The sequence below is a fragment of the Excalfactoria chinensis genome, chromosome 2, assembly GCF_039878825.1.
Source record: "Excalfactoria chinensis isolate bCotChi1 chromosome 2, bCotChi1.hap2, whole genome shotgun sequence".
NCBI classification, from domain to species: domain Eukaryota; kingdom Metazoa; phylum Chordata; class Aves; order Galliformes; family Phasianidae; genus Excalfactoria; species Excalfactoria chinensis.
The window spans coordinates 4,157,847-4,177,666 of NC_092826.1; the positions used below are offsets into that span (position 1 = coordinate 4,157,847).

General features: G+C 37.7%; 1 protein-coding gene across 6 annotated transcripts in view; it reads left to right on the forward strand.

The window, feature by feature from the left end:
- Window positions 1-19,820, forward strand: part of TRAPPC9 (trafficking protein particle complex subunit 9) — a 446,388-nt gene that overhangs the window by 65,717 nt on the left and 360,851 nt on the right. For all 6 annotated transcript variants that reach the window (XM_072327382.1, XM_072327387.1, XM_072327386.1 and 3 more), the window contains 2 exons: window positions 2,432-2,584; window positions 13,640-13,764. In XM_072327382.1, coding sequence (XP_072183483.1) covers window positions 2,432-2,584; window positions 13,640-13,764 — 278 coding nt within the window. The remainder of the gene's footprint in view (window positions 1-2,431; window positions 2,585-13,639; window positions 13,765-19,820) is intronic.

Sequence of the window (19,820 nt, forward strand, 5' to 3'; positions counted from 1 at the left end):
TGTTCTGAAGACCAGGTAGCTATTTTTAAGAATTGCAGATATCTATTTACCCTTCATCCAACCAAAACTACAACATTTTTTTGTTCTAGGGTTGGATTATGGTCTGCAGAGAGCTGTGAATGCAGGGAGGCTTTGTGGCCATTAGTCTGAAGGTATTGTCAGAGAAGGACAGTGAGCGCTGGTAGTCCAGCCTCAGTCTGTCTTCTGTGGTTTTGCTGTAGGATTTCTCAGTAGTTATCTTGGCTGTGGTCTTACCAGAATTTAACCATCAGCCATAGTCTGCTACTTTTTTTCTTTGTACTTCGTTTCTTTTTGTCCTTACCTTTAAACCTTTTCCTTCTCTGTTCCAAGCATTCCAGGATATTTGTTATGATTTTAGTGATTTACTCCCTAGTAAAAGGATAAAAAAAGTTTCTGATTTACACTCCTGACTAGAAGTTGCTTGAAACTTCAGCTGTTGAATGTGAATTTTAGACTCTGAAAACAACTGAATGCAAAATAAGAAAGGTTTGAATCCCAGAGTTGTGATTCAATTCATTGTAATATTGACTGCTAAACAAGGTAAAGAAAATAATAATGAACTATAAACCAACAATAGTTAAACAGCAAAGAAAAATCAAGTTAAATATTAACTTTCAACTTGAGCATTCAGGCTTTGTCTTGTAATTACAAGTCTTAAATTAGTATTTATTGGGTACCTTAATACCTGCAGGGGTTGTTTTCACTCAGAAGGTCTTTTCACCCTTAATATATTCAAATAATTTTTTTGCTTAATGGAAATACATTTTGGAAACAACTTGTTCTTTAAGCTGGAAATACACCCAAGTACTTGGGATGTGTCCTTTTGCTTTGCTTGCTCTGAGGAGAAATGTCCCTGTAGCTTATTATGTTTCTACTTACCATGAGTAAGGAATAGAGATTGCTCTGCTTGTAAAATGTATTTTCTTGAATGTGGATGAAAATTGGAGCAATGAGATTGTTAGAGCTAAATCATTGGATGAGATGGAGGTGCCTTTATGGAAACAACTATTAGTAGGATTTTTTATTTTTGCCATATTTTTGTTCTTATAGAGAAGTCTGTAATATCGATTTGATGAGGGAAGAATGAAGGCAATTATTTCAGGCAAAGCATTTATCATATAGGTAGAAGTTAATGAAAAAATATTCACTTGTTTTTCTGGATGCAGCTCTTTCTGGGCAAATGGATGAACTTTTGACTGGAATTCTAATTATTCTTGTTAGATCTTTAATTCTAGAGCAGAGCTGAGACAGTCTTCCCACTGTTTTCTCAAAGATGTTGACTGTGGAAAGGCCCTGAAGTGCCAATACATTAACTTGCTTGTAAATGTAGTAGGCTGGTACAGAGCAGAAATGAGCTCTGTGATTGCTCTGTGCTCCTTATGCAAAACATTGCTTGAATTGTTTTGAAATGAGCCTTTAGAATAATTTGTCAGCATTTCTTGCAGTGATATGTGCTGCCATGAATCAGTAAATATCTCTAATGCTCCCAGTCAGACCATCTCAAGTTTATGTTACATACGTAGAGCTTTCTGCCAGTGCTTACCTGTTTATGACCTTGCAAATATTAATGGATTTATGGATATTATGGGCTTATTCCTGCCAAGTTGCTCACCTACTCTCCCCTACTGCCGTGGATGTGGGAGAGAACTGCAAGGGCAAAGGTGAGAAAACTCATGGGTTGTAATAAGAAAAAACAGGTGAGCAAGTGATGCAAAGGCAGTCACCACCTGCTACTTCTAGAGCAGCTGAGTTAGACTGTTCCAGTACTCAGAAACCTCTTCTGTCTAAAATAATAATAATAATAAAAACCCTTACATAAACTTGATAAATTTCATAGAATGCCATGGACTGCTTTTTTGGCTTTTGCTGAAGGGTGTTAATCATGAAGTCATAGAAATGGCTTGGGTTGGAAGGGACCTGAAGGATCATCAAACTCCAACCCCCCCATAACAGGCAGGGCTGCCAACCCCCACATCTAATACTAGACGAGGCTGCCCGGGGTCCCATCCAACCTGGCCTTGAACACCAGGGACAGAGCTATGTGAACTTTTCAGGCTATGTTTTTGAGTCTACAGAATTTATATTTAATGCTGACTATGGCACAATGTATGTATATGTATATGTACATACACACACACACACATATATATATACACACATATATATTTCTGGCTTTATTCTTCACCTAAATTTATATTTTCAGTTTTGTGATCTATATGCTTTCAGGCCAGTCTCTGTAGTATCTCTCATGTCTTCTAGTGTTACGTTCATTTCTGATGCCTTATGTCTAAATATCTTAAAAAATAAACAGAAAATGAGAAATCAGTTAACGCTGTGCACAGCAGTTACGAAATTAAATATTCTTATCACGGTGATTATACTCAAGAAATGTTTGCTTATTTTAATACAGAGAAGCTGTATGGAGACTTCCTGAGCTGGAAGCTCGAAGATACACTCTCTCAGTTTCCTCTAAAACCTGGGAAGATCGCAACATTTGTTGTAAACATTAAAGTGAAGCTGGACTTCTCGTGCCAAGAAAATCTTCTGCAAGATCTCAATGATGGTGAGTTCTTCATTTCCTCTTCCTCAGCAGCATTTTGTGAACCGCTGAGAAAGTTATCCAGTCCTTGTGCTATTCTTCTTTAACATGAGGTGCGTTAATATTTATAACTTGTAATGCAGAAACAGCTCTCTAGTGAAGATTATGGATTGGAGACTGCGTTTTTGTGACAGCTGTGTGTGTGACAGCTTGACCAAACTTTGTCATGAGATGCCATCTTGCTCTATTACAATTTTTCTTGGTAGAGATTGTTTCTGATGTGTATCTTTGTATCCTTAAGAAGATGGAGTAAAATAGAGTTTGTAAACGTCTTTTAGATGTGCTTCAGAGAGAAATTAACGTGAAGTTGGTTATTTCATTTCACAAGATTGTGGAGTTGTTCATAGTGCCTGATAGCAGTTTTGGCAGTAGTGTCCTACTGGAATGCAGGGTATAATCACTCAAATATCTCTATTTTCTTATGCTTACACCCATAGCCTTTTTTGAAGGGGAAAGAACAATGTTTGATTGTATTAGAATGATGCCGAGTTACAAGTACCAGATACTTGTAATGAGGATTTCCTCTCTATCATGAACACTGGAATTACACGTACTGGAGTAATTGCTATGCTCTGTATTTTTTCAGTTGTCTGATATATTTACACTAATTGAATTAACTTGATAAAACATAATACTTGTATATCTTAAAGAGAACCATATCATAATTATTACGTCAACTTTTCTCAGAATTCACTTCTAGGTGTACATTATTTGTGTAATGAATGTTTACAATAGAAATATTTTCCAATATAGAAAAACTGGAATTGAATGGCATGCACAGCTTATTCAAAGCCAAAAGAACTGAGTTCTGTGAGTCACCTTGCAAACGCTTTTAAACAAAAATGTTATGAAGAATTAAGGTTTTAAATACTCCTGAGTTTTCTCCATAGTTTTTAAGCTTTTCAAGTGCAAAATACATCAAATAAAAAAAAAACAAGAAAGAAAATGAAGTGTTGCTATGCTAAGACTTACTTTGCAGGACTCCATTTCTTAATTATTACCATGCAAAGGCTTTAAAAAAGTTTTGGATGGAAGGAAGGAGGAAGGCACCCTGAAATCCCAATGAACACACAGATACTCAGGAAGTGAGGTTTGGAGAAATGTCCTTTATAGGAAATATAATTCCAGAAAACACAGATTTTTATGAAACAGATTTACAGAACTGGAGTATAGGGGGCTGTTGAATAATTTCACTGTTTTTGGAGTATAAAATACTGCAGATCCCTGAACTGTTGGTCTTTATGTTCCCTTGCAGATGATGTTGCCATGGAAATTTCAATCACTTGTTGCTTGCTTATTTTCTAAGGGCTTTTATGGGCTCATAATTCAATTCCTTGTCTATTACATTGTATGGAAATCGTGTAGGCCAGTTGATTCAAAATGTATGTTTAATTTCAGAAGCTTCAGTTTGTTTGGAATTATCCCACTAGCTGGCGTTAATGGAAAAGAAATCAGAGTCATAGATATGAGAAGAAACTTATCGATGTAATCAGTGTATATTAAAAAGTAATTGTGAAAGTCTGCCTTGTTGTACTACTCTTATACTTCTTATTGGAAAGGTAGACATGGTCTTTAGTGCCAGTTCTCTTGATTTCTTTATTGTTGGAACTTTCAAAAAAAACCTTGTTTCTGTCGCAAAAATCTTCGAATACAGTTGAAAGCTACACAGGCCAAGAAGTTTTTTAGATGAAAGAAGGTACAAAGTACACTGTAGAAGAAGTTAACTCTCTTTATGATTGTGTAAAAGGGTGGACAGTGATAGAACAAGGTGGAATAGTTTTAACCTGAGACAGGGGAGGTTTAGGTTGGATATTCGGAGGAAGTTTTTCACACAGAGGGTGGTGACGCAGAGGGAGGTTGCCCAAAGAGGTTGTGGATGCCCCATCCCTGGAGGCATTCAAGGCCAGGCTGGATGTGGCTCTGGGCAGCCTGATCTGGTGGTTGGTGACCCTGCACATAGCAGGGGGGTTGAAACTCAATGATCATTGTGGTCCATTTCAATCCAGGCCATTCTACGATTCTGTGATTTCTTTCTTCTTGTTACTGACTTGAAATAGCTGTGGAACAGAATTATTTATTAATTTTTATTTTTTATTATTATTTTTAATAACCTGTATCTGACTTCTGTGTGAACATCTATAGAAAAAAAAGTTCAACCTGCATTTTTCCCCTTGTTATTTCTGTCTGCAGTTTCTCTGAGATGTTCTCCAACTGCAGACTGGAGGACATTTCCTTTTTCATTAAGGATAAAGGAATAAGATCTGTTAGTGCCTAGGTGACAGGTACCACCTGTCCTTCAAAAGTATTACTAGAAATGCTCTGTACATTAATATTTTTACTCACTACTGTAATTTTAATGTATTTCTATGCAATTATATATTTTGTTGCAAATGCAGCATGTTTTAGAGGAGCAGGTAACATCCTGATATGAAGGACAACAGAGAACTAAGAAAGTCAATGGCAATTATGACATGTCTTTTAATCTTATGGTAGCTATGTTACCTTTTGCTTTTGAAGACCAGATTTATAGTGATGATCAAAATACCCGTGTCTTTTAAATGTAATGCCCTTAGCAGGGCATCTGTTACTTTGATCTGTTTTCACTCGCTGCTGAAATTGCTTCCTTTTGTTTATAATCAGAACATAGCACAGAAGGGACAAATTACAGATGTTTCTGATGATACACTTATCCACTTGGAAAGTAAACTAAGTTATCAATCAGAATTGCTGATCTAATTCTTGTGCGTTGATGGTATACTGTCTGGTAAAGAAAAATGTTAGATGCTCTTCTAGATTAAAGGAAGCAAAAACACATGAGTGGCTGTACAGGATCAGATCAATGACCGTCTAGTCCAATATCCTGGCTGTGGTAATGGCTAAGAGCAGATGCCTGTGGGAGAAGATAGGGAAAATTATGAACATACATGTGACTTTTCTTTACATGTTTCAGTTCCAACTGTTGTTAGCTTGGGAACTTCCAGAGCTGGTTACAGTTTCCCTGTTGTTAGGCACTATTTGCATTCTCAGCATGTTTCTCCTTCATAAAATTCTTTACAGTCTTCCAGTCCTATTCATACTGTGCAAAGAAGATGCACAGCTAAATTATTCTTGTCAGCTTTCAGCCTGCTGGCATCCTCCCAATATTATTTATTTCCTTGTATTTCAGAAGCAGATAGCAGTCCATCTTTTGAACATCTTATCAATACTCATAATACTATGTGTTTTTTTCCAGTGTTATTTCCGCAGTGGTCTCTTTCTCAATGTGAAGATTTCTGTTTGGCTTTGCTGACCTTGTTGTGGGAAGAGTCCTATACATTCATCAGCATTATTGTCCCTTTTGAATGCTTTTGGTTCTATATCCTGTCAGAAGCCTATATATGCTGTTAGAAGGGCAATCTGTGTACTTATGTGATGCCCAAACAGTGCTCCTAGTTGTTTTCTATTTCTTGCCTTACAGTAATGCAACAGCTCTTCTGACTGTTGTTCAACATTCATTGGTAGGTTTGTGAATCTATGAGTCACAGCTCTACAATCTTGCTTCTGAACAGTAGCGATACACTGAGAAGTCTCTTAGTTCACATGTAAGATTAGGGTTTTTTTTCCATTTATTTTGGCTGCATTTCATTTGACATTTCAGTGCCCAGTTACTGAGCTTCATAAGATCCTAGCTGTTATGTTAGGAGCATGCCATTCTCTGTGTTGTATAGGCTTAACTCTGAGACTTGGGTTTGTGTGAATACAGCTAAGAACACACCAGACAATAACACAGAAGTACGTGTCCCATGTTTGGATTCCCAGCTGATACCTGATTTCCCAGGTGTCTCCCTGCTGCTAGATAAAGAATTTCTACAGGGTGTTCACATCGTGAATATAATGAGTTCTTCTTTCAAGTCTTTATAGCTTAATGTTTGAAATCTACTTTTTCCCTGATGTTTAACTGGACAAAAACAATAGCTGCTCGTTCGGATTGTTTTATAATTGGTAACTTGTTAGTGGGAAGGAGTCTTTGAAAAAAGCTTCTATTAAATGAGGATAATGTTTTGCAAAGTAAATTAAAATGCAGCAAATACTTTATTATGCAGAAATGTTTGTTCATTTTGTGCAGAGGGGACCTAAAGACAGATGTGAGACTATTTAAATACATAAACTCATCAAAGGAATTAACTAATTACGTGCTAAGAGAAGCAAAGTTTCCTTAAGCCTCTCCTCTCTGGGGGAGAAAAGGTTGCAGAGAAATAATAGTGTATTTCTAAAAGCACTGATCTTGAATGTGTTTTTAATATTGGTATACGAGACCATTCTACATCTATTTCAGACTTGCTTTGTTGCTTCAATTTCATAGCTAGATTTTGTTCACTTAATGTTCTTACTCTTAAGTAGCCTGTCGATATTTCTTTGTTAGAAAGGTACTTGGTTTTGAGTCTTGTCAGGTCTGAAAAATCAAGGAGCCTAGATAATTCTATTAGGATAATCATTTTATTGACGATGATGTCAGAAGTCCTAAGAGATGTTTCAGTATGATCACATGTATGTTATTACTTTTGGTTGTTTTTATTGCATTTGATCATTCAGATTATTTTCTTGGTTATTTCTTTTTGTTTGGGGGAGGTCTCAACTTGATGTGCATTTTCATTGTAGTCTCACTTCTAATCAGAGCAAATGAGTCTTTAATGGCAAATGCTTCCGTCCTCCATTAAATTCATCACCTTATTCTTTTAAAAACTGTTAATTTTCTGCAAATTTCTTACAGATTTTTTTTAATTCCAGCTTTAGTGTCTATAGAAGACAAGCTGCCTTTTTCTCTTCCAGCTGCCTTTGAATCCATCTATGGTGTCACATAATTTGACTGTTAGAGACATTATCTGTTAACAGTATGTAAATGCTATAGGACTTCAACCTGTGTCAGTTGTACAAGCAGTTACACAAACATACAGTAAGAGGTACTTTCGACCCAAAATCTTTGCAAAGAAAATAGGGAAGACACACATGAGGCAAACAGTAATAAATTTCTTATTAGAACATATAATTGATCCATCAACCTGTTATGTTTCATGTTGTGCTGATTCTTTGTGGAGGTTATTCGCTTTAGCATCTTATGTAGTGTGCAAAACATATCTTATGTAGAGTGCAAAATATGCTGGAGTCTTTGATTGTGAATTTCTTTACCTTTCACTTACACACTTACTGAGTTCAGCTTTCCAGTGCTAATTCAGTTAATTCAATGACCTCATGAGTTTAACCTTATGCTGCATTTCCTATTGTTAATTATTACTTTTGTCCTTATCAACTGTAATGAAGTCCCAGTGGAGCACTCGCTCTGCTGGGTGCTGTCTGTGCTCTGGTCCTTGAAGACAGTGAGTGAAAGCATTCCTTGTAGCACTGCCTGGAGAGCTGCTACTTGTGGTGCCCTGTGCTTAGTGTGTTTAAAAGAGGGAAGGAACTGCATCTTATTACCCAACTGTACTGTGAAGAGTGAAGCAGATAATACTGCACAGTTCTCTGGTCTCTGACACAATCTGTTCTTATATCATTTTCCCATTTGTCTGTTGTGGTTTAACACCCTGTAGGCAACCAAGTATGCCATTATCCTCACTCAGTTATTACTGCTAAGCATGTGGTATGAGAGATCCCTTTGGACAGTTTGGATCACCTATCCTGTTTGCATCCCCTCCAAGCAACTTGTGCACCTCCAGCTCCTTTCAGGCACGGTAGTGTGAGAATTCCCAGAGTCCTTGATGGAATGTAAGCACTGCTGTGCAGCAGCTGAAACATTGGGGTAATATCAACACTTATTTTCATAATAAATCCAAAACATAACACCATTGGAGCTACAATGAAGAAAATTATTCCAGCCAAAAGCAGGATGTTGTTACTCTAGGGATGGCAAGTTCCTAGAATTCTGTGGAATTCTCACTTCCAACAGAACGCAAGATCATCACTTGTTCTTTTTGCCTAAGAAAGTGTATTTGTGTTTGGCAAGCATTCTCTGGCTCCTGTCATGAACTAGTTTAGTATTTTTTCTTTGTGCTGAAACTATTCTGAAACTTTTACAATATTCTTAATAGCAATTGCCTATCAAGAAGCTTTTTACTCTTGGTTGAGGGGACACTCAGTTTTCATGTTCTAAGTTAAAATTCCATACAAAAATTTGGATTGATCTCTTTGGTTCTAATTTCATTCTGCTAAAGTGCTCACAGATAAAGATGTTACTACAGTACTTTTATTGTTTTTAATCTGTGGTGGGATAACTTTGGGTGAGGGCCAAGCCTCCACCCAGCTGCTTGCTCATTCTCCCTCAACAGGATGGGGTCAAAAGCAAGATGAAAAAGTGTATGGATTGAGATAAAGATTGGGAGATCACTTAATGATTGCTGTCATGGGCAAAACAGTGTCAACCTCAGGAAAGTCCATTTAATTTATTAAGTAACAATGAATAGGAAAGGTTGATGGGACTGGGCTTTTTAACTTGGAAAAGAGAAGGCCCTGGGTAGACCTCGGTGTGGCCTTGCATTCCTTGAAGGGAGTTTATTAACAGGAGGAAGGACAGCTGTTTACAAGGGTGGATAGTGATAGGACAAGGGAAAATGGCTTTAAACTGAGACAGGGGGGTTTTAGGTTAGATATTAGGAGGAAGTTTTTCACACACAGGGTGGTGATGCACTGGAACAGGTTGCCCAAGGAGGTTGTGGATGCCCCATCCCATGTGGATCCCCATCCATTCAAGGCCAGGCTGGATGTGGCTCTGGGCAGCCTGGTCTGGTGGTTGGCAACACTGCATGTAGCAGGGGGGTTGAAACTGCATGATCATTGTGGTCCTTTTCAACCCAGGCCATTCTATTGTATGATTCCATGATATGATATATGATTCTATGAAAGTAGATTAGATTGCTGAGAACAAAACCAGATCCTTCTCTCCCAGGTCCAATTTCCCCCCCTCTCCCCAGGTGGTGCAGAGGATGGGATGGGTGTTGGGCTCAGCCCATCACAGCCCCTCTCAGTCACAACCCAGAGTACTTTTGACCTTCTTGGACACAAAGGCATACTGCTGGTTCATGGCCAACCTGTTGTCCTTCAGGATCCCCAGGTCCTTCTCCTCACAGCTCCTCTCCAGTAACTCAGTTCCTAACATGCACTGTTGTATGTCCTTTTGCTCTCCAAGTGTAGGATTTGAAACTTGCCCTTGCTGATTCTCATCAGGTTCCTCCCTGCCCAACTCTAAACTCTGTTCAGGTCTCCTAGAATGGTAGCACAGCCTTCTGGTGTGTCAGCTGCTTCTCCCAGCCTACCTTCTGTCATCAGCAAAATTTCAGCAGGGGGGACTCTCCATTGGTCTTGATCATCGATGAAGATGCTGAACAAATCTGGATCCAGTACAGACCCCTGGGGAATATCACTAACTACAGGCCTCCAGATCAGCTGTGCATTTATGATCACTAATCTCTGAGCTCTGTGAGAGCTGGGTCAACCTCAAATGTCTCCCTGCTGTGCTGTGGGCTCTCTCAGGTTGCGTGGTAGAGATGGACTTCAGGTGGACTCTGTGGGGATACAAGGGGATGCGTACTGTGGGCCTCCACCTTTTCAGTTTTGGAGTTCTGCTGCTGCTTCTCTCTTGGCCTGTGCCTGCTGTGCACTTGCAATAGGGTTTGCGGTTACCATAATTGTGATGTGTTTATTTAAAAGCTGATGTACTTTGGTTGTCTGGGCAAAGCCAGTGATTGATGCACAGCAGTGCACTGCAACAGGGCTGTGGATTTCAACTGAAGCTGCCTTGTGGCAGCACCTTCTGTGACACTTTGGTCACTGGCTTGTAAGTCTTTATCTTGACCTGCCTTTGTGAACACTACCTTGATCAATTATAGGACTCTGCAGGATTCATCTGTGCAGCATAGTGTGAAAGTGGCTAATGAAGTTAAACTGACAATTTACTTAACATTTGGGAGGAAGTAGGAAATGCTGGGAAGAGATTAAGCTCTGTTATGACAGCAATGACTGTGAAGTTGGAAAAGTAAGCTGCTTTTATTTTTTTTGCAGTTACCATGGAAAAAGTGTTGGTCATGTGCTGTTACCATGGAAATGTTCAATGTGAATTCCAGAAATCAGAAAGATTTCTGGACCAAGTAGCGAGACAATTGTTCTTTTTATAGTGAAAAGCTACTTGAGCTGATTGACATTATGAACCTGGAGGATGCAGCATCTTTAGATCTCTAAACTTTATGAAAGCAAATGAAGTGTGAGTTTCACAGTTTGACACCTCAACAAATATAAATGTGAAGTAAATGAAAACTTCTGGTAAACCTATTTAAATTTATCTATTAGCTCCTTTCACCTGCAGTCGACCAAGTTCAGCAGCTTACCAGTGCTATTGATAGAACACGATTGCCTGTTCTCCGGTAACTGTTGAATGCATTGCAAAGAATCAAGTTGCAAAATACCAAACAAACTTTGCTGCCTGGTCACGTGCCTGAAAAAGCAAAATAAGTTTAAAAAGATTGCTAGAATGTTGATTAAGTTTGTCCCCTGGCAACACAGTCATCTGGCATAGTCAGGTTGGCATAGAGTTGTGAAGGGGTGAATCATTTAAAGTATGACACAGGGCCTGGCACCGGGCCCTGTTATACATCGTGTTGTAGTACCATGAGTCAAAACTAAAGTTTGAACGCTCCTGTGATAGCCTGAAACTTTCCTCTTAGCCTGAAGCAAAATCAGTGTCTGTTTGTTATCCTGCCTTCTTTTTCCTCTGAGTTTAGAGATGAAAAAATCCTCCCCTTTCCCTTGAAACAATGTAAGCAAAAGTTTGTCTCTTTTGCTTTGAAGAATAATTGGCCTTTAAAAGACAAAATAATTAACAGGAAGATGAGTTGTTTGTCCAGTCTGTTGTTTAAGGCACTGTGTTTTCTTACCTCAAAGAAGGAAAACCTTGGGCCTGGTGTGAAAATGGAAAATAAGACGATTGCCACACAATGTTTCATGTTTGGTTCTCTTCCTTTTGTTTTGTGCAAATAATTTTCAACTTTTGTTCTTATTACAGAACCAATGAAATTAATTAATCAGTTTTAAAATAACATTTTTCCTCAGGGCAAATCTTTTAAGCTCTCAAGTGTATTTACCATCAGTGCTGTTGGAAGGCTTGATTTGAACATTCTAGTGTATGACTGTTTCAAACCTTGGTCTAGTAAGTGAATTTGCTCTGATCTCAGTTAAGAGGTGCTAAGAATTGGTCTGGAAGTGTTTGATATTTAACTATTTCTTGTGCACATTAAAAATAAAATAACAATTATCCAGTGCAGATTTCTTGCTGTTACATCGTTCCTTTTCCCTGATATTCATGGGTTAGAATACGACATGATTTAATATAGCTGTCAGAGGAAAGGCTTTCTTCCACTGTTGCTGAATGCTGTTAATGAAATACTATTTAGCTCATTTTGTTTTCAGTTTTCCAGGATGGTCATACGGTTGTCTTTTCTGTTTGTAGCTTTGCTAATCTCACTTGTTTCTGGGTTTTTTTTCTGTCAGTTAGATGCTGATGATTGATTTTCTGGTGTAAATTCACACGGAACAAATATTTCTTCTAATATGAGAGTTTATAAGGATTAACAGAAGAATTCAATCTGTGAGAAGAACGAGGCTTATGGGGCATATGTTTCAGAGTAGTACAGCATGTTTTCCTTGTGCTCTTTGGTTTGCCCATGTTGATATATGGTGAAAGTTTTTACTTTGGTCCAGTTTCATTGTCTGTGGAATACTTGTAAGTTCTTTGACTGTTAAGTACCTACCAAATCAATGTCTTCAAATATGATGTTATTTAGAATGTTCTGTATTTAAGGCTGATTTGAGGTGTATTTTTAAACAATTCAGTTAATGAATTTGGAAGCAAAGAAACATAGAAACTGTCCTTTGTTTTCTTATTGAAATGCCTGTGAAATAGGATTGTAATGAGGCAAAAAAAAAATCATGGTTGATCTTGCTCTTCTGATTCGAGCCTTTGAGAAATGTATAAACAACAGGCCCAGATTTGAAGTTATCCATGGATTTGGTATATGATTTAGCAAGTAAAATTAGATAAGGACAATTTCCAAAGGAGAAGTCTGTTTGGTTTTTGTATTTGTTTTTGTGATAAAGGTGATTGAAGCACTGTCACAAGTTGTTTAGAGAGGCTGATGGCTGCCCCATCCTTGGAGGCATTCAGGGTCAGGCTGGATGGGGATCTGATCACCCTGATTTACCTGTAGGTTTCCCTGTTCATTGCAGGGGAGTTGGACTAGATGACCTTGAAAGGTCCCTTCCAACTCCAAGGATTCGGTGATTCCATAATAATTTGGTGTTCCCCCTGTGTGTAGTTATGTGTTCTTTGAGATGTGAGATTTTGTCGGTATTTAATTGCTACTTCTGGATTGCACTTGTTTTGCCCACAGTAGAAGCAAAGTCCTCCTCTTTGGACTTGGGATGTAAATTTACATAATAACAAATTATGAGTAATAATTGTAAATATAGTTATTAATTTATGTTAAAACTTTTTTTTTTTTCTTTTAGTTTTCTCATTTCTCCTTGTTTTTATTAAACAGTAATTGCCTTGTATTTTAGCAGATCTGTGTTTAGCACATGGCTTCAGTAGGCTGACAAAACCAAATATGATACAGTGTCTTGGGAATTGTTAATAACAATATTAAACCTTTACTAGAACCATTACAATAGTGAAGCACAAAAATTATACCTTTGTCCTTATAAACATTGCAAATATTAAATCTAAACATATATTGTGAACTCTGACATCACTATTATGTTTTTTCAAACTTGATTTCCTTATTTTCCTGTGAGTTTCACAGAGGTTTAGTTGTTTTCCTGTTTACTTTTTGGCTTCTAGAGAAGAATACAGTGAAATAATCTTTAAAATATTTTTTGCCATGCTGTATAAAATACTGTATTTTATCAGTTTCTCTCTCTTTAATAAAGGAAATACAGATACACTGGAATACAATATATTGTAAAACAAACAAACAAGGAAGTTTATTCTTTTTCTAGATGGAATCAGTGTTAGTGGACTTCCACTTTCCAGTCCCTTTCGGCAAGTTGTCAAACCAAGAGTGGAGGCTAAACCTGTCAACCCTCAAGAAAGCAGCAAAGGTGGGGACATCAGTCATGTGAAGGTAAGTGACATAAAAGCAAGTGAAGTTTGTTTTGATTGTTCTGCATTATGCTTTGTTCTTTGATTAAAAAAAAATAAAAGTTTGTTTCTCAAATATTTATGTTCTGTTTTTGGACTTGTGGGGCAAACAAAGTGGAGCAAGATCGAAGGAAGGACTGAAGTTGCAAAGAGCTGCTTATCAGTAGAGTGTGCTCAGGGAACTGTCAGTTCTTCACCTCATATTGCTTTCTTATGCTATATTCTCTATAGCAAAGTGATTCTTTGTGAATTCATTGGTTTTTTGTGTTTTTGTTTGTTTTTCTTTCTACTGCAATGTACTGAAGGATTTGTACCTTCTAAACATTTTAGGTTCAAAGTCTTACTTTCACACTTGCAATACTGAGCCTCTTAGATGGATTCGTGCGAGTAGTAAAAGAGAATAAGTGAGAGGGCCTAATGAAAAGTAAGTGCAGCAGGATGAAGGAACAGTTGTGTGGGTAGAACCTGCACTGTGCTTACTTTGAGAGAGGGTCCCCTGGAGTAAACTACCGTTTGTTTTTCTGTTGAAGATCTTAACCTTCTGAAGATGGAAACTTCTTATTTTGAGCAGGGAAATCAGAAAGGTTTCTCACTGGCCTGATTTTTGAGAGAGACCATTTAAGATAAAAAATACAGAGTTTGTAAGAAATGTACTATTGGACTTAATTGGCCTCTTTTGTGCATGTTTTGTGTGCCATGTAATATTATATATTCTTCCTTCCCACATCTGTGTTCTGCATTAGGTAATTGTCAGAATTTAACTCTGTACTTAGCAGTGTTTGGCTTATCGTGTCTTTGACCTGGAAGCAAACGTAGGCTTCTCTCTTTTCAATTGCTCACTTTAAATCTGAGTTTTCGTTCTTCCCAGTGAGGTTACTTAGATTTACATTTGATTGATAAGCAGATGATTCTGTTAATTTGTGAATGTGCTTCTTTTGGGCCATTAGAACCACTAACTATTTCATTTTTCACTACAAAAAGGATGATGACAGCATATGACGTGAATAAAAAAAAGCCCTTCTAGTAAAGACAGGAAATTCCCAATCTGAACATACCAGATGAATGGAAAAAGCTTTTTGTTGTACTTCATGATTGTTGGCCAGTTGTCCTGGCAACCTGTGTGATGTTGCAAGGGTGCTGGAGACCTGTAAAGCAAGAACAAGTTCTTTAAACATTATACGGCAAACAGTCTGTTAGGAATGCATGTGCTTGATTCAAGTGTTGATTCAAGGTTAGGTGGATTTGTCAATTTGCATGATTTTATTACCTTTGACTACTGATCACTGTGTGATAAGATATTGTATCTGGCTGCCTACTATTTCTGCTTATTACTGTCTGTTTAATTCTGTTCACATCTTCTCTCTTATTTGGCAGAGTAGTTCAGGTGAAAAAGAAACAAAGCCAAAACAAAAACCAGTGGCTTAAAATTTAAGTCAGATTCCAAATTAAAATACCAGGTATTTATTGTAAATAATGGGATGCATTTACCATTTAGAAATGCAGTCGGGCTGTGTCTAGGCTTGGTTCTGGGGAATTTGCTGTGTTTTTGTTTTCGTCTTGCTTGACTTCAGGCTGGATATCTTTCAGAATAGGTAAATATATGTTGGTTGTCAGATATAGAGACAGGCTCAGTAGGTACATAGTTGTCTAAAATGTAACAAGCTGGGATACATAAAAGAGAGATGGTCCGAGATTCACTTTGAACCTGAAACTCAAAATGTTGCATATTTATGAATCTGAAAACCCTGAAACCTCCTCAGAAGGTGCTTCAGCTTCTCTTTGTTGCTTCAGAACAATTCGGTGTGTGACCTATTGCTTTTGTCCTTCAAGGTGTCGTTTGGGACACTGCCTGGATTTTAAGGTTTGTCTTGTAATAGCCAGTGAATGTGGATTGACAGGGTTACAAGCAAGTGGGAACGTCTAAGTTAAGAAACAAGATAGACCTTAGAGAAGTTGGATATGCTGTGAATATGGTCTGATACGAAGTTGGATATGCTGCGAATATGGTCTGATATTAATTGATGATTTAGCATTGGATGTTTGTTGTGAATATTCAGGAGTAGTAGTCGTTTTTTAGCCATGTGTGCTGTGTGTTAGCCAGTTTTCATATGGCAGGTAAATATTTGCAAATGAAAATTGATATAAAATCAAGTTTCTCATGTTGCTGTTTCTGAGATGTCCTTATTAGTTTTCTAAGTCTTGATGCTTAAATGTTCCCTTCCCGTTTGTCTTTCTTTTTGCTTCAATACAGAATGTTGCCAGGATGCACCTGAACTTCTTACCAAATCTTGGTTTTCAATTCTGCTACAGGCTGTCTTCTATATACCAGTCACAAGCTTCTGGAATTGAGTGTTATAACGATCTCGTAAATTTAGTATAAAAATTCCTTTATGGTCTCATCATAAAGCTTGCTTACACCCTCAAGCTGAAAAGAATATCACAGTAAAATATTATGTTCAGATGTACTCTCTTTTTACTGTTAACTGCTGAGTAATTTGGCAAGCACTGTCCTAAAATCCTTGGTCATTCCAGGGTGCATCTGTACTGCAGCATGAGTGGTTGGCTCTGTGTGGCTGTGGTAACACTGCTAGGTGAAGTTTTAAAGAGCTGCTGTGTTCCTTTACTATCAGTGAATGGTATGAAATGTTAAAATATTATATGTAGAACTAATCTAATTTAATACACCATCTGTAGTGTCTCTTATCAGGTTTAGTCAGCGTGTATTAAAATAAGATACTGGACTTGTTTGGATTTTTCCATGCAGTTCTCAGGTGATGCTCTTGTACCTATGGAAGTATAGAACAGTTTATGTTGCTGATGCTTTAAGCTCAAAATCATTTTACTTATATACCTTGGATCTATTTTAAGTTTAACCCATATATAGAACATGTAATTCTTAGATTTTGTAGTAGTTCTAGATTGTAAAGTTAGTGGGGATGCTAAATCTGCCGAATATTGAAATTTAGATTCCTTCTTTTTAGTTAAAGAAGGGTTGTTAAGCACTGGAATAGGCTCCCCATGGAGGTTGTTGAGTCACCATCCCTGCATGTGTTTAAAACCTGTTTGGATGTGGTGACATGATTTAGCAGAGGGCTGTTAATTAGGGTAGCATGGTTAGGTTGTGGTTGGACTCAATGATCTTGAAGGTCTTTTTCAACCTGAGCAATTCCATGATCCCAAATGTGAATTTACCAATGAGATCTTAGAAACAAAAGTACAGTACCAGTTAGGCATTTGGCTTTAATGTTGTCCCACTTTGTAATTCAGTGCTGTGCCTGTAAATTCTGTGACTCTGAGTTCTCCATTGATATTACATTAGGTCTTGTAAAGAAAAACACTGAAGGTACGAGTCTCTAATAAATTTAAACCTAATGACAATCAAAGATGTGAAACAAAGCTCTTTCACTTCCCACCTTGCTTTCTGTTCTCTTTTTTTTACTTTTTTTTTTTTCCTTTTTTGATTGGTTAATTAAAATTTGTAAGCTAAGTGTGAGAAAATGAGTCACATTTCTTGAAAACTACTCAATTAAGTCCCATGAGCCAAATCAACATTTCCCAGCTCATCAGTGTGTTTCTTGTTGCCTTTTTGGCTGAGGGTAGATTTGTTCTGCAAAAATGACAGAAATCTGAACTCTTGATCGTTGGAACATGACTTGCACAAACTAATTATGATCTGAATTTGGATGAAAACCTGCAGTTTTTGAATAGACTGCTTCTAATGGCTTTTAACTTTCCTTCCCTCCCCAGTTTGGCAGCGTTCCTTTAAGTGCTTTTAGGATTCTATAAACAGTTGAGTACTCAGCACTATTTCTGCTCGCCAGCTGTACTGTTCTGTGCATTGTTACATCTGAAGATGCACACTCTCAAGCCCTAGAGAGGACTATACTTCAGAACATGAAGTGTTTTACAAACAGTAATCTCTGGGGGAAAAAAATCCACATTGCCTGGATTTGAGTAAATTCAATTCATTCATATTACCTGGTATTTTACATTCAGTATTACCACTGCGGTAGTTGTAATTTCAATTCAAAACGTTTTTCAACTTTGAATACTTCATTTTCTTCCATCTTATTTGACATGGAAGCAGCATCATTTAAGATTTGCGTTGTAATGATACAAAGGCTTTGGATAGATGCCCGTCAAAAGCACCACTTACTCCAGACTTTGATTAATTGTCACTCAATAGCAAAGAGTGCTAGTCTACTTAAATCTAAACAAGTATCTCATCAAGGATGGTTGCAGCAGATATAACCTACTGCATAAACCACACTTTATCTGTTGTTCCCTCTTGTCTGAAGATGAACAGTGAAAAATTCAAGTTGACATCAACTCAACGAATAAAGCTTATGTGGACAGCAACAGACCCTACAGGCGCAAAAACTTTGCCCAAGGGGAGGTACGTGCCATAGTTTGCCTTGGTGCTCAAACTACAATAAAATGATGCTGCTATAGTTTAGTGTTTGTTAGCATCTCTTGAACTTAATGATTTGTGGTAGTTTTATCCTCACATGCCAGTTATTAATATATGGTCAGTGTCGATCAGCAACAGACGACATTTGTGCGTGAGGAGGAGCACTTCTCTCCTAGCAGCCACTGTATGTACATGTGTATATATTTGAATTTCACTCTTGCAAATTATTGTATGTGTTGTGAAAACAGATGAGGTAAGTCAGGCAGAATATTTGGACCAGAAAACATATTAAATTCAGTTGCCTTATTTACCAACTTTTCAATCCGTGTACATTAATGCTACTCTTGGTATTAAGCTTCTGTGAATCAAGAGATGTAGCAGTAGTCCTCAACATTACTTCTAACATTAATTTTGAATTGATCGGACCTCTGAAGACTTGCTTTATTCACTACACACCAATGAACTGTATTTTTATCAGTACTCAGCCTCCCTGCTTGCACTTTGGTTTTGGTCTGAGTGTCCAGTTTGAAGTCTATTTTCATCTGCAGTGCAAGTGCATTTTGATTGATTTTGCATGCTCCTAAAATGAAGGTATATTAGCCAGGTCTGAATGGGAATCTCTGTAGCATACTACTTCAGCTAATAAACTCTTCCGTTCGCTAGTGCTTATTTTAATTACCGTGCTGTACTTGTGTTGTGACATGCTCCAGTTCCTAACTGACCCAAGATCAGTCAGACCAGGTTCTAGGCAGCGTGAGCTGTAGTATATTTATAGAAAAAAATGGCAGGCAATACTTAAAAGATCCATTTTCACCCAAGTACGGAAAATCTTGCTCTGCGATACAAGAGTTTTTCCAGAATGACTTGCCTGACAATGTAGAAGAGACTTGTATTCTGTTCTAAGTGGTGATACTTTCAAGCTCCGCTGTGCTTATTTTCACAAGACTTGTCATTATAGTTTCTAGAACTGAAGCAGAAGTGTGGAATTGGCTGGGAGGAAGGCAGCTGCTATGGTGAGAAAATGTGGTGACAGAAGATGAAATGGCAAAAAAATAAAATAATAAAAAAATATAGATATAGCTGGGGAGACCAAGGGAGAGGGCAGCTCTGATCGGCTGGAGCTGTGAACGTTCTACAACGCCTAAATAAATCAGCTTGATACATGGTGAAGTTGATGATATGCTTTTAAAAGTATAGTTGAGATTTTAATTCAGCTTGTTAAAAGTGTGAAATTAAATGCGCTTTGTGCCATATACTTAGTCTTATTACAGTTACTTGTAAGCTACTTTAGCAATACTGCTGTTCCTGGCTATTATGGTAAGTTAATGACATTCACAGGACTTTATCATAGGAGATTTGAGTAAATTCTTTAGACCACAGGAGAAAAAGTTATACAATATAAGGATAGTGTTTCAGTGTAATTTGTATCTTACCTCATACAGCTGGAGAAAGGCTGAAAATCTGTGGCTCCTGATGAAATGCATCCTGGAGCCCTGAGGGACATGGTTGATATAGCAGCCAGGCTACTCTTGATGATATTTGAAAAGTCTTGCTGGTCAGGCAAAGTCCTGGGTGACTGGTAAAAAGGCAAAATAGCACCCATTTTGGGTTGTAGGGATGACCAAGGA